This window comes from Rhinolophus ferrumequinum, chromosome X (assembly GCF_004115265.2).
Source record: "Rhinolophus ferrumequinum isolate MPI-CBG mRhiFer1 chromosome X, mRhiFer1_v1.p, whole genome shotgun sequence".
NCBI classification, from domain to species: Eukaryota; Metazoa; Chordata; class Mammalia; order Chiroptera; family Rhinolophidae; genus Rhinolophus; species Rhinolophus ferrumequinum.
In genome coordinates this window covers 730,920-746,203 of record NC_046284.1, presented here as the reverse complement: position 1 = coordinate 746,203, position 15,284 = coordinate 730,920, and the positions used below count along the sequence as shown (strand labels likewise).

At 38.3% G+C, this 15,284-nt stretch overlaps 1 protein-coding gene across 1 annotated transcript; it reads right to left on the bottom strand.

Moving 5' to 3' along the window:
- Positions 1-1,774: 1,774 nt before the first annotated feature.
- LOC117024548 (signal recognition particle 9 kDa protein) lies at positions 1,775-3,029 on the bottom strand. The gene has a single exon (XM_033109933.1). The coding sequence runs from the start codon at positions 2,901-2,903 to the stop codon at positions 2,643-2,645; it is 261 nt and encodes an 86-aa protein (XP_032965824.1). The 5' UTR covers positions 2,904-3,029; the 3' UTR covers positions 1,775-2,642.
- Positions 3,030-15,284: the final 12,255 nt, after the last annotated feature.

Genomic DNA, 15,284 nt, shown 5'->3' with positions numbered 1-15,284 from the left:
GGACAGAGCCCCAAAAAGCAGTTTCCAGGCTCTCGGCCTCACATAGAAAGGTGCTGGCTCAGGTAGTAAATGGCCATCGACTGCGATCAAATGGCCAGCAGCTGTGGCTAGTTGGCCGTCAGCTGTAACCAGTGAGCCATTGGCCATGAATATAACTGCTGTGGCTAGGCTAGCAGAAAAAGGGGGAGCTAGCAAGAAGATGGTGGCTGAGTCTGCAAGCGGCACAGTGAGGGTTGAGAATTGTGTTGTTCCTGGTTCCTGTGTCTCCAACCCAGCCACCAGTGAGAGTATAGTGGTGTGACTCCCCTACCTATGGCTCCGTGGGTGTTCCTTTTTGGCCTAGCCATATCCTGCGTTCTTGTGTGGAGAGCAGGACCAGAGACCCCGCCTGACACCCCGCACGACACTTGCCAACACTTGTTGTTTGTTGATTTATGGATGATAGCCATTCTGACAAGTGAGTTGATATCTCATTGTGGTTTTCATTTGTATTTTTCTGATGATCAGTGACATTGAGCATCTTTTCATATGTCTGTTGGCCATCTCTATGTCTTTAATGAAGAAATGTCTTTTCATGTTCTCTGCCCATTTTTCAATCATATTGTTTATTTTTTCATTACTGAGTTGTATGAGTTTCTTACATAGCAGGCATGCCAAAAAAATGTATACAAGTGGACACTTTGGTCAACATTACTCAAGCAGTAGTTCCCCATAATCAGAAGTGTCTGGACGCTGATGGTAACCACTTTGAGCACCTCTTGTAATTGCAGAAGTCAAACGTGATTTGTATTCATCTTTTGTTATCAGTATATATTGAGTATTACAATTTTAATAGTTTTCCTTTCTTAAAATGTGTATACATTTTTTTGGCACCCTCTGTATTTTTGGATATCAACCCCTTATCAGATATATGACTTGCAAATATATTCTCCCATTCAGTGGGTTGTCTTTTTGATTTTGAGGGTTTTTTGACATAATTTGTGGTGGTACATTCTTCTTTTAAGCATTACAGTCATCCTGGTGAAATTTGGGGTCCCTAGCACTAAATTTAGTTATACTTTCAGTTTTCCCTCAATTACCCCCACTGAAAATCAAGAGAACTTACACTGGCACTGTTATGATTCTATAAAGAGAGTTGGGTTTAAAGGGTACACCATGGGATTTGGCAAAGTACCTAGAATGTAGAGGGTCAGTACGTTCAGTCTATGGTGAGTCTATGCCTCAGTGTTGCTTAGAGCCCCCTTGTTGTCTGTTCTTCTGGTCTTCATATAAATGTAATTCTCAGCTAGGAGACAAAATCTGCATATAAAAATCATCCCAGAGGCCAGAGTTCTCCAGGTTATCTGTATTTAGGTGAATTCTAGTAGTGGTAATACCATATCATGCCACTAGACGGCAATTCTGTGTAATCCCTTGGCTGTGCTTGATGCTGGGATATGAAAGGAACTGATATAAAAGAGAAGATGCATGCAAAGAAAGTCAAACAGTACAATTTCTTAATGGACATAAACAATGTCCATTAAGGATAGGTAACTGATTCTTTTTTTTTTTTTTTAGTCACATAACATTTTATTTACTGACCTCTCTGAAACATGTCAAAATTTGTAACAGCTAATGGAACTTTCCATCTTAAAATGTTGCTCAACATGACAAATTCCTAACAAAAAATATTTTAATGTACGAATCAACATGTGAACATTACATTCAGGTTACAAATATAAGCTAAATATCAAACAATATACTTTTGGTTTAATGGAAAATATTAAGTTTGTACCAGTCATGCTTTAACACTTTGGTTAAGCAAAGAGCGAAATGAGCAGGGAGGTGAGAGGTATGCAAAGGTTTAACAGTTTACATAATCCATAGCCCTTCTGAGAAACTGGAAATATATGGCAAATATTTCTGTAATATGGTGCTTTCAGTCCATCAGTGATCGTTCTCTTCGTGCATTTAAAGGAACTCTTCGGTGTTTTGGGCACTGAAAACTAGATTCAAAGTAAGTCTGCTCAACAAGATAATACTATGAATCCTTTATATTCAAAAATATTGTTTAAATTTGGAAAGTTTAAGGTAAAGCATAGGTTTTCCTAATTACTTTGGGGTACAATCGAGACACTACTGTACATTATCAGTATACTGCTGTACAGTAAATTCTAGTTATTATATATTTGGTGGTCATCAACAGCACAAATTGTATGCTCTAAAAGAAATCTATTAATCCAGCAAAACTGGTTACATTTAATGTTTTTTAAAGATGGATATACTAAATTTAAGGAAGAATATGCTTTTCTTGACATCTCAATTTCAATTACTGATGCAAATTTACCAAAAGAAATAATAATATATTTTGCCTTGCATCTAATAATCTGCAAAGTTTCCGAGATAGATGCATTTCTTGTTCAATTTCCAAAAATAAAGGCTTTCTAACTGAAAGCATTTACATTCCTAGCTCTCTAAAGTAAACACTTTTTAAAAAGTACAAAAAGAAAAAGAGAAGAAAACAAAAACAAACAAAAAAAAGTACAAAAAAATGATCTCAGGTCTTCTGAATAACCCACTTAGTTACATAAAGTATTTTCGGTCTCAAAGTTAAAAGACATTTACTTCTAAGAACGTGGCAAACAGTCTTCATTTCAAACCCTTCAGTCTGTTTCCATGGCAACACTGCGGGATTCCTTGGCTACCATAAGTCGCATTAGTTGACTGTGGAATTTCTCAATCTTCTTTACATCTTGAGCTTGGTCTGTTCTATACACCAAACAAACTAAATCATCTGTTACTTTCATACACAAACTCCCATCAGCATGTCTATATTTGAGAACCACACGTGCCTTCATAGGGTCGGCGAGGTAGAGTTTCTCGGCCGCGCGACTGAACTCCTCCCAGGTCTGGTACTGCGGCATCGTGGGCCCCGCGGCGCAATGGGAGAAGGAGGCAAGGTCGGGACCAGAGCCGGCGCAACCCGGCCCACCTACTACCCTAGGTACCTAGCTCCCACCACCGCCACTACCACCACCTCCACCCGACACAGCGCCGGTAACTGATTCTTGCTTCCCACACTCCTTGCTTCCCACATTCCTTTTCCAAAACTCTAAAGGACACGCCTTGCTCCTCCTTCTTGGAGAATTTTTTTAATATGTGAAGTTTCTATCAACCATGTATAAAATAGATGAATATATCAATAAATAGAAAAAACCTTATCCAAAGATGACTTTCTAATGGACATTTGAGTTGCATAATTACCAATGTTTACTTTCAATTTTTCTTTGAAACATTGAAGCTGTTATATTAAAAAATAGACCAAACCATGGAAATGATTGAAAAGCTAACAAATTTCAGGAATCAGAGAATTCACCTGTTTTTTCTACTTCATTACTTTGTATGTATAGCTAGCTTTATTAAGCTCTTCAAGTTTCACAAGATAATGTCAACTCTATTCTCAGTTCGCTAATTGTTAAAGAACGTTTTGATTGGCATTTGAAAATAATGTGCTTCAAGTACTTGTACAAGAGAATAATTTGATTTTACACAGAGTTTATTTCCTCAAAAATTTCAATTTTATTAGTTATCCTTTAAAGAATTTAATACATTTTATTTTTAGAGCACTTTTAGCTTTACAGAAAAGTTGATCAGCAAGTACAGAATATTTCTGCTGGCCTAAAAATGCTCTGTGCTTTACCTACTCATCCGTCTTTTCTCTCTCTGAGGCTCTGGAAACCACTGATATTTTTTATTGCTTCCATAGTTTTACCTTTTACAGAATGTCAGATACTTTGAATAATAGAGATCAGTGAGTTGCATGATATTGTTATGTTTAGTTTTGTAAGAATCTGCCAAACTGTCTTCCAAAGTGGCTCTACTATTTTGACACCAGCCATTTTTGAGACTTCCTGTGGCTTTGAATTATCTTTTAAAATGTGTATATTATCTCTACTGATGTCTCCTGTTATAAGTTATTTCTTCCTATTCTTTTTATTTTCAGTCCTAGCAGGTGTTCATAAATTTTGTTTGCTCTTTTAAATAAACATTTGGTTTTACCGATCCTCACTTTTGTATGATTTTCCTATTGTGTTAATTTCTATTCCTGCCTTTAATGCTGTTATCCCTCTTTCTACTTTAACTGGGGTCATTTGCCATTATTTCTTCTAATTTCCTAATACAGATATGTAGAGCATTGATTATCAATCCTTTCTTTCTCTTTGTATATATGCACTTAAATATATATACTTCTCTCTAAACACTATTTTTGATGCATGTCACAAGTTTTGGTACATAATAATTTCACTAGTATTTAGTTTCAAACATTTTATAATTTCTATTTTGATTTCTTAACCTAGTAGTGTTAGTAGTAAGCATTTAATAAATTCCAGTAAGGGTTGTCTAGCTATCTTTCTCTTATTGAGTTTTAACTTAAGCATCACTGTGTTTAGAGAAGCAACTCTGTATAATTTAAATTCACTGATATTTCTTGAGATTTGCTTATGGCCAACTATGAGGTCAATTTTTGTCAATATTCTATAGGCATGTAAAATCAATGTGTTTTCTGCAGTTGTTTTTTTTTAATTTATTGAGGTGACAATTGTTAGTAAAATTACATAGATTTCAGGTGTACAATTCTGTATCACATCATCTATAAATTACATTGTGTGTTCACCACTCAGAGTCAGTTCTTCCATCACCATATATTTGATCCCCCTTACCCTCATCTCCCACCCCCCACCCCCCTTACCCTCTGGTAACCACTAAATTATTGTCTGTGTCTATGAGTTTTTTTGTTTGTTTGTTTGTTTTTTTACTTAGACGTTTATCATTTATATCCCTCACACTGTGGACCCCCCGCCCCCCATTCACTATCTCTCTGACATCGCACCGAGCCATCCCATTTCCAATATCTCCACTCCCAATGCTGTACTCTGCCTCTTGTAAATGTATACATACCTATACACACACACACACACACACACACACACACACACACACATATATAATATTATGGTTGGCATTCATTATTGTTCAGCTTCAGGTGTACAGTGCAGTGATCAGGCATCTACATCTTCCCTGAGATGGTCTCCCAAATGGGACACGTGTCTATCGGATACCCTACAAAATCTTTACAACATTATTGATTATGTTCCCCAGATTAATTTTCAAAACCCCATTGCCATCTTGTGGTTACTGATTGTTTTCTAATCCCCTCACCTTCCCCCTTACCCCCACCCCCCTGCCCCTCTAGCAACCCTCAGTTTTTCCTCTTTGTCTCCAAAACTGTTTCTGATTAGTTCATTCACTTATTCTTTTCTTTAGATTCCGCATATAAGTGAGATCATATGGTACTTATCTTTCTCTGTCTGACTTATTTCACTTAACATAATGTTCTCTAGGTCCATCCATGTTGTTGCAAATGGTAAGATTTCTTTCTTCTTTATGGCTGCGTAGTACTCCATTGTATAAATGTACCACATTTTCTTAATCCAGTCATCTACCGATGGGCATTTCGGTTGTTTCTGTGTCTTGGCTACTGTATAGTGCTGCAATAAACATAGGAATGCATAAAGATTTTTGAATTGGAGTTTTGGATTTCTCCGGATAGATACCTAGGAGTGGAATTACTGGATCATAGGGTAGTTGCATTTTCAGATTTTTGAGATACCTCCATACTGTTTTCCATAGTGGCTGCACCAATCTGCAATCCCACCAACAGTGCACAAGCGTTCCCTTTTCTCCACATCCCCGCCAGCACTTGTTGTTTGTTGATTTATAGATGATAGCCATTTTGACTGGGGTGAGGTGGTATCTCATTGTGGTTTTTATTTGCATTTCTCTGATGGTTAGTGAGGTTGAGCATTTCTTCATATGTCTGTTTGCCATCTGTATGTCCTTTTTAGAAAAATGTCTCTTCAAGTCCTCTGCCCGATTTTTAATTGGGTCGTTTGTTTTTTTGGAGTTGAGTTGAGTGAGATTTTTATAGATTTGTGATATTAATCCCTTATCAGATATATCATTGGCAAATATCTTTTCCCATTCAGTAGGATCCCTTTTTGTTTTATTGATGGTTTCCTTTGCTTTGAAAAAACTTTTTAGTTTAATATAATCCCACATGTTTATTTTTTCTCTTACTTCCCTCGCGCGAGGGGATATATCAGTAAAAATCTTACTCCGGGTAATGTCTGTGAAGTTTCTTCCTATATTTTCTTCTAGGTATTTTATGGTTTCAGATCTTACATTTAAGTCTTTAAGCCATTTTGAATTTATTTTTGTATATGGTGTAAGGAGGTGGTCCAGCTTCATTTTTTTGCATGTGTCTGTCCAGGTTTCCCAGCACCATTTATTGAATAGACTGTCTTTACTCCATCGTACATTCTTGCTTCCATTGTCGTAGATTAAATGGCTATATAGGCATGGATTTATTTCTGGACTCTCTATTCTGTTCCATTGATCTATGTGTCTGTTTTTATGCCAGTACCATGCTGTTTTGATTACTGTAGCCTTGTAATATAATTTGAAGTCAGGTATTGTCATACCTCCCACTTTGTTCTTATTTCTCAAGATTGCTGAGGCTATACGGGGTCTTTTATGGTCCCATATAAATTTTAGGATTATATGTTCTATTTCTGTGAAAAACGTCGTTGGTAGTTTGATAGGAATTGCGTTGAATATGTATATTGCCCTAGGCAGTATGGACATTTTAACTATATTAATTCTTCCTATCCATGAACATGATATGTGTTTCCATCTATTTATATCTTCTTTCATTTCTTTCTTCAGTGTCTTATAATTTTCTGAGTACAGATCTTTTACTTCTTTGGTTAAATTTATTCCCAGGTATTTTATAGTCTTTGGAGCAATTGTAAATGGGATTATTTTTTTAATTTCTCCTTCTGATGTTTTATTATTGGTATATACAAATGCAACTGATTTCTGAATATTAATTTTGTATCCTGCTACTTTACTAAATTCATCAATCAGCTCTAATAGCTTCTTGGTAGAGTCTTTAGGGTTCTCTATATATAGTATCATATCATCTGCATATAATGATAATTTTACTTCCTCCTTACCAATTTGGATGCCTTTTATTTCTTTTTCTTGTCTGATTGCTGTGGCTAGAACTTCCAGCACTATGTTGAATAGAAGCGGAGATAGTGGGCAACCTTGCCTTGTTCCTGATCTTAAGGGGAATGGTTTTAGCTTTTTCCCATTGAGTATGATGTTAGCTGTGGGTTTGTCATATATGGCCTTTATTATGTTGAGATATGATCCCTCTATTCCCACTTTCTTAAGGGTTTTTATCATAAATGGCTGCTGGATGTTATCAAATGCTTTTTCTGCATCTATTGATATGATCATGTGATTTTTATTTTTCATTTTGTTAATGTGGTGTATCACATTAATTGATTTGCGGATGTTGAACCATCCTTGCATACCAGGGATGAATCCCACTTGATCATGGTGTATGATCTTTTTAATGTATTGCTGAATTCTGTTCGCTAATATTTTGTTGAGGATTTTTGCATCTATGTTCATTAGAGATATCAGCCTGTAGTTTTCTTTTTTTGTGGTGTCTTTGTCTGATTTTGTGATCAGGGTGATAGTGGCTTCATAAAAAGTGTTTGGGAGTCTTCCCTCCTTCTGGATTTTTTGGAAGAGCTTGAGGAGAATAGGTTCTTTTTTGAACGTTTTGTAAAATTCACCTGTAAAGCCATCTGGTCCAGGGCTTTTGTTTGTTGGGAGATTGTTGATTATTGATTCAATTTCCCTGGTGGTAATCAGTCTGTTCAGGTTTTCTGTTTCTTCTTGAGTTAGCCTTGGAAGGTTGTACGCCTCTAGAAAATTGTCCATTTCTTCCAGATTGTCAAATTTGTTGGCATATAGTTGCTCATAGTAATTTCTTAAAATTTTTTGTATTTCTGCATTGTCTGTTGTCACTTCTCCTCTTTCATTTCTGATTTTATTAATTTGGGTCCTCTCTCTCTTTTTTTTAATGAGTCTGGCTAAAGGTTTGTCAATTTTGTTTATCTTCTCTAAGAACCAACTCTTGGATTCATTGATCTTTTGTATTGTTTTTCTGGTTTCTATTTCATTTATTTCTGCTCTGATCTTTATTATCTCCTTCCTTGTGCTCCCTTTGGGCTTATTTTGCTGTTCTTTTTCCAGATCCCTTAAGTGTGAAGATAAACTGTTGATTAGTGATGTTTCTTGTTTCTTTAGGTAGGCCTGCAATGCTATGTTTTCTGCAGTTTTTGGAACAGTGTTATATGTGTAGCAATTAAGTAAACTAGTACATGTTTTTAAAATGGTTAAAAGTTTACTGATTCATTTGTTGGCTTCTTCTGTCAATTAATGATAAAGACAAGTTGAAAGGTACAGCTATGGTGATATATTTATTATAATTAGAAAATTATAATTCTGTAAATTATCACTTTATATATATGGGAGCCATATTATTAGGTGTATATAAATATCAAACTGTTAAATTTCCCTAATCATTAAACATTTTATTATGAAATGTCCCTCTTTTACTCTATTGAAGGGTTTGCTTCATGGAATATCAATACACATATAACAGTAGGAAATCCCTCCTATTGACATGCAAGCAGCAACCAACACTCAACTACAACAGCATGGCACACACAACCAACACAAGGGACACACCTGCAGCACCTGGCTCAGGTGACCAAGGAGACTGTGTCACTGAGCCCCACAGGACACCTATACTTAAGGCCACTCTACAAAGACCAGGAGGCATAGCGGCCCTATCAAATATATAGAAACAAACACAGGGAGGCAATCAAAATAAGGATGCAAAGAAACATGGCCCAAATGAAAGAACAGAACAAAGCTCCAGAAAATGAACCAAACAAAATGGAGGCAAGCAATCTACCAGACACAGAGTTTAAAACACTGGTTATAAGGATGCTCAGTGATTTCAGTGAGAACTTCAACAACGAGATAGGAAACATAAAAATGGAGGTAGAAAGCATAAAAAAGAACCAGTCAGAAACGAAGACTGCAATAACTGAAATGAAGACTGCATTAGAGGGAATCAACAGCAGGTTAGATGAAGCAGAGGATTGAATCAGCTATTTGGAAGACAAAGTAGCAGAAAACACCCAATCAAAATACCAAAAAGAAAAAAGAACCCAAAAAATGAGGATAGTTTAAAGGTCCTCTAGGACAACATCAAGTATACTAACATTCACATTATAGGGCTACCAGAAGAAGAGAGAGAACAAGGATTTGAAAACCTGTTTGAAGAAATATGATGGAAAATTTTTCTAACCTGTCAAAGGAAAAAGACATACAAGCCCAGGAAGCACAGAGAGTCCCAGACAAGATGAACCCAAAGAGGCCCACTCTGAGACACATCTTAATTAAAATACCAAAAGTTAGAGACAAAGAGAAAATCTTAAAAACAAGAGCAAAGTAGTTAGTTACCTACAAGGGAGCTCCCATTAGACTCTGTGCTGATTTAGCAACAGATACTTTGCAGGCCAGAAGGGATTGGCAGGAAATATTCAAAGTGATGAAAAGCAAGGACCTACAACTAAGATTACTCTATCCAGCAAAGCTATCATTTAAAGTTGAAGGACAAATAAATAGCTTCCCAGGCAAGAAAAAGCTAAAAGAGTTGATCACCACCAAACCAGTATTACAAGGAATGTTAAAGGGACTTCTTCAAGAAGAAGAAGGGGGGGAAAAGATAAAAAATATAAATAATGAAATGGCAATAACTACATACCTATCAATAATTACTTTAAATGTAAATGGATTAAATGCTCCAATCAAAAGACATAGGGTGACTGAATGGATAAGAAAATAAGACCCTTGTATATACTGCCCACAAGAGACCCCCTTCAGATCAAAAGACACACAGAGGCTGAAAGTAAAGGGATGGAAAAAGATATTTCATGAAAATGGAAATGAACAAAAAAAAGCTGAAGTGTCAGTACTTACACCAGACCAAATAGACTTTAAAACAAAGGCTATCACAAGAGACAAAGAAGTACCCAGTAATCCCACTTCTGAGTATTTATCTAAAGAAACCCAAAACACTACTTTGACGGGATGTGTGCATCCATATGTTCATTGCAGCGTTGTTTACAATGGCCAAGATGTGGAGGCAGTCTGGGTGTCCAGTGAGGGAAGAATGAATAAAGAGGAGGTGGTACATATATGCAATGGAATATTACTTGGTCATAAAAAAGAATGCAATCTTGCAATCTGCAACAACATGGATGGACCTAGAGGGCATTGTGGTGAGTAAAATAAGTCAGACAGAAAAAGTAACATGTGATTTCATTTATATGTGGAATCTGAAAAACAAAATGAACAAACACACAAAATAGAAACAAACTCATAGATACAGAGAACAAACTGATGGTATCCAGATGGACGGGGAGTTGTGGGGCAGGGTGAAAAAGGGGAAGTGATTAAGAAGTACAAATTGGTAGCTACAAAATAGTCACAGGATGTAAAGTACAGCATTGGGAATATAGTCAACAATATTGTAAAAACTATATATAGTGTCAGATGGGTACTAGATTTATTAAGGTAATCACTTCTTAAGTTATATAAATGTCTAATCACCTGAAACTAATGTAATATTGTATGTTAACTATAATTGAAAAATAAAAAGAATATTTTTTAAGAAAGAAAAAATAAATCCAAGTTCCACAGACCATTTACTAGTGAGTGCCTTGAGTAAGTCCAAGCCCTACTCTCAGCCTCAGTTACCATGTCAGTAAGAGGGACTGAATCTGTATTCTTTATCTTCCTCCCAGTAATAGAGACGACCTAGTGATTGACAACTGAAGCCAAGCTCCATAGTACACAGAGGCTCCTTCTCCTCTTCCTGTTCTCCTGCAAAGATAGAACCAGGCTGAAATCTGGGCCAAGGAGGTGGGGGAGGATGGGGGTGATAGAGCATAGTCCTGGCCTATGCTGGCAGTTCTGAGAGGCCAGACCAGGCTTAGAAAACATTTACCAGGCAGTAAAAGCCTCCTAAGCAATAAGCCTGCCAGAAAACAACAACAACAACAACAACTCACCCAGATCCCCATAGTCCATCACAGGTGGACTGCACTGTTTACATAGCGGTTTCACATTCATCATCTTCTAGAAGCCTTGCAATTAACCTGTTCTGTGGGGATCAGCTCAGAGCTGGATAATGGATGGGGAGTCTAACAGAGGCTCCATTTCACAAATGCCTCTCTAAGTCTCAGAAAAACGAAAAGATCACTCACTAGTGGCACTAAATAATCCTTGAGTGGCCTGAACCCTGATCTTTAGCCTGTGGGGTTTGACTCCTGCTACTGGCCAGTCTGCTTCCTGCAGTGAAGAAACCTTTCTGGTTAATTTCCAGGTGAAGAAAAAGAATCAAAATTTCCAGTCAAATAAACTAGACTGAACCTCCATGCCTGGCCACCTAATCCACCTCATTTCACTCCTACCCCCCCGGAAATAAACAGAAACACAAAACCAGAGTAATACTAAAGCCAAGTTCTGCCAAGCACTGGACAATGTTCTTACTGGCTTCTCTTCTACATATCTCTAGAGCTGGGTCAAAACAGTGATTTCCAATCTACCGTTCTAAGGTCATTTATTGATTCAGCAGACAAATATTTCCTGAAACCTCTACCATGTGCATAATGCTCCACACTGCTGGGCTCAAATACACCTCCTCACACCCCTTCAAAGTGCTCAAATTCTGAAAGATACAGATAAGACCCCAAATAACTTTAAGGTGGACAAGAATAATATTAATGGGGGAGGGAAGTTGATAATAGGATTGAGACAACAGAAAGAGCACTTTCTGAGAAGAGCATCATCACATATGGTTTATGGAGGAGGGGGCATTTGTGCTGAACCATGAAGAATAACAAAACTTTAAACAATGTTTATGGAGGAAGACTCTAGACCAGGGGTGTCCAAACTTTTTTCAACGTTTTTTACCAAGGGCCATATGCGGTAAAATACACAAACAGCCGGGCCATTCACTCGAGGTGAAGTACGTATTGCCTCATCTGGTTTATTTAAGTAAACTAAATATATTTTTTGAATTTGCTGTGGGCCAATTAACAATGGATTGCGTTGCGGGCTGCAGTTGGCCTGCAGGCCGCAGTTTGGACACCCCTGCTCTAGACAAAGTGGATTACCTAAACAAAGAAACATTTTTTAGTGGAAAGTGTTAATCTGGGAGTCAAGAGACCTGAGTTCTGTCCTTCACTTCCTTAAAGAATATCTTCCCTTCCCAGGCCCTCAATTTCTTCATAGGTAAAATGATAATATTGGGTTAGCGAACTTTGTTTTTCTCAATTGTAGTTGACATTCAATATTGTCTTATGTTAGTTTTGGGGGAATAGCATATGGTTAGACATTTCTATATTTTATGAAGTGATCCCCCCAATTAGTCAAGTACCCACCTGACACTACACCTAAAGGGTCTTATGCTAAATGAAATAAGTCAGACTGAGAAACACAAATAACGTAAGATCTTACTTTTATGTGGAATCTAAAGAACAAAACAAACAAACAAAACAGAAACAGACTCATAGATAGATACAGAGGACAAACTGATAGTTGCCAGATGGGAGGGGGGTTCAGAGGCAGGGTGAAAAAGGTGAAGGGATTAAGAAATACAAATTGGTAGTTACAAAATAGTCACAGGGTGTAAAGTACAGCATGGGGTTAGCTATCTTTTAAATGTCCTCCACGTGCTTCCATCCTGACAGTTTTTCAATTGTCCAGGAGACCAGTTGGCCTCACGATAGAATAAGTGAAAGAGAATAATGCAAGGGTAATTGGGCCCATGTGATGAAGAACATTGAATGGCAGCCCTGGTAGCCTGAGCAGAGAAAGAAAATAGAAGCCAAGTGTCAGGCCTAAACCCTGAGGTTCTACATTTAGCCTAGTTCCAACTTAAGAACATGAACTTTGCAGTCAGGTTGGCCTAGGATGGGAAGTTAGCTTTAATCCATGCCATTACTTCATTTAAACAGTCATGCCACCTCTCTGAGCTTTCATTTCTTCATCTTAAAATGGGAATGATAATAAATAATTCATGGGGCTGTTGTGAAGATTAAATGAGATCATGAGTAAAAAGTGCCTATATGTATGTTACTTTCCTGCCCCTTAGTGCCTTCCCCCCAGAGCCATGTTTTAATTGGTCTTTGCTGAGCAATTCTGTTCTTTCTCCTCCTTCTCCTTCTCCAACGCAGGCTTCAAAATATATCAAGAATCCAAACACTTCTCTCCTTCCCCAATGCCATTCACCTAGGTTGTTGCAATAGTCTTTTTTTCATTAAATTTATGGAATTTAATTACCCTGGAAAGAGAACTGAGTCTGGGTGGTGAGCACACAATGTGATATGTAGATGATATATTACAGAATTGTATACTTAAAACCTATGTAATTTTACTAACCATTGTCACTGCACAATAGTCTTAATTAATCAGCCTGATTGTCTTTTGCCCACTTGCAGTCTATTCTTAATCCAACAGCCAGAGTGATCCTTTCAAAACTTAAGTCAAATCATGTCACTCATCTGCTAAAAACGCTATAGTAGTCTCCCTACCTCACTTAGACCAAAACTAGAATCTTTACAATGACTTCCTTTTAGCTTTTGGACCTCATCTGCTCTTTAGCCACACTCTCTTCATTGCTGTTTCTCCAACAGAAAATAGACATCATTCTATTTTCACTTATTGTTCCCTCTGTCTGGATCCTCTCCCCATAGCTCACTCCATCACCTCTTCTATATTTATGTCATTTCTAAGTGAGGTCCTCCCAGGCCACCACATTTAAAATTGCAACACCCTCCAGTATTCCGTATCTTCCTTCCTGCTTTCTTTTTCTTCAGCGCATTGGTTATTACTATGTGACATACCATAAAATTTAATTACTTATTAGTGCCTCTTCCCACTAGAATATAAGCTTAATAAGGTCAGGGACTTTGTCTATCCGCTATTGATGCCTCGATTCATAGAACAGCACCTAGCACTCAATAAATATTTGTTGAGTGAACTGGTGAATACAGTGGTCCCATACTGTGTACCAAGTATTAAGTTAAGCAGTTATGTCAGTCAATCTTGCCTTGTAATGCAGACAGTGTTAGGAAGGAACACTGGGATACATACTGCTTTTGTGGTCAGCAGGTGATCTGGCTTCTTGGAGCAAAACCTTGAGTTCATTGGTATCAGCTGGTAAGCCCATGTCCTTTTCAACAATTGGAGCCTTACAAAGTGTGAAAGAAAGTTGGAAGGTGCAGCTGCCCAGGATTTGAGACTGCAGGAATTTGGCCTTTTGGGGCAGTGGCTTTCAGGCAGAAGCCACACGTGGCAGAAAGATACCCGGGACTAGTGAAGTGATGTGAAAATAAGAAAGCATGCTGCTCCCATTGTTCTTCTTCCTCTTTCCTTCCTTTTCCATAATCTACTCTCTTCGTCTTTCTTTAATTTGTGCGTATTTGTAAAACATTCAATTAATCCAACTGCCCGCACTGTGGAATGTAACCTTAGGAAGGCAAAGCAGGAAAGTTTGTCTCTTGTTCACTGCTATACTCCCCATGCCTACAACAGTGCCCGGCACATAGCAGGCGCACAATATATGATTGTGAAATAAATCTTTGTCCTTGGAAACAAAGCTCTCCTCTCGGGGGAGGGTGCAATGAGAAGAAGGGAAAGCCCTTTTCAGTGGTACGTCCAGTACCCTTGCCAGGGAACGTGGGCAGAGGGGATACCACGATGCATGCTGGGCGTGCCAAGATCAGTGGAAAGTGAGGAGGCTCCAGGGTAAGGTCTGAATCCCAAGTAGCAGGACTTGGTTCTGCCTCTGCACGTCTCCATTTCACTTTGGAGAGAGCTGGTCAGAAACCGCTGCGGGAGCCCCTGCCTCCAAAAGCGCCAGCGGTGCAATGGTGGCCAGATGGACACAGTGCGAGAAAGATAAGGCAGAAAGGCTTGGGAGCTCTGGGAGAGGGAGCGTCGAGTGAACAAGTCACTGCGAAAGTGAAATGGCCCTTCATTTGAATGCAAATGCTATGTAAAAGCCTGAAGTCCCTTGACGTCAGCCCAGCCATTGGTGGCCCATCTATACCGGGCTACCAGTCACCTGGAAACCCTCTGGGTGGGAACCGCGGGATGGAGTAGTCTGAAGGGTGCAGAGGGGCGCGCGGCGTAGCCACGGACTGAGCTATTGGTTCGCCGCTGTTTCTCAAAGTAGGCTTGGGGCCTTCCAGGGACTCACTTCAACATGACTTAGGGAACTCCTTCCTCGTACCCAAGCCACC

Coding starts and splice junctions, on each gene's coding strand:
- LOC117024548 (XM_033109933.1), bottom strand. CDS start 2,903: ATGCCGCAGTACCAGACCTGGGAGGAGTTCAGTCGCGCGGCCGAGAAA.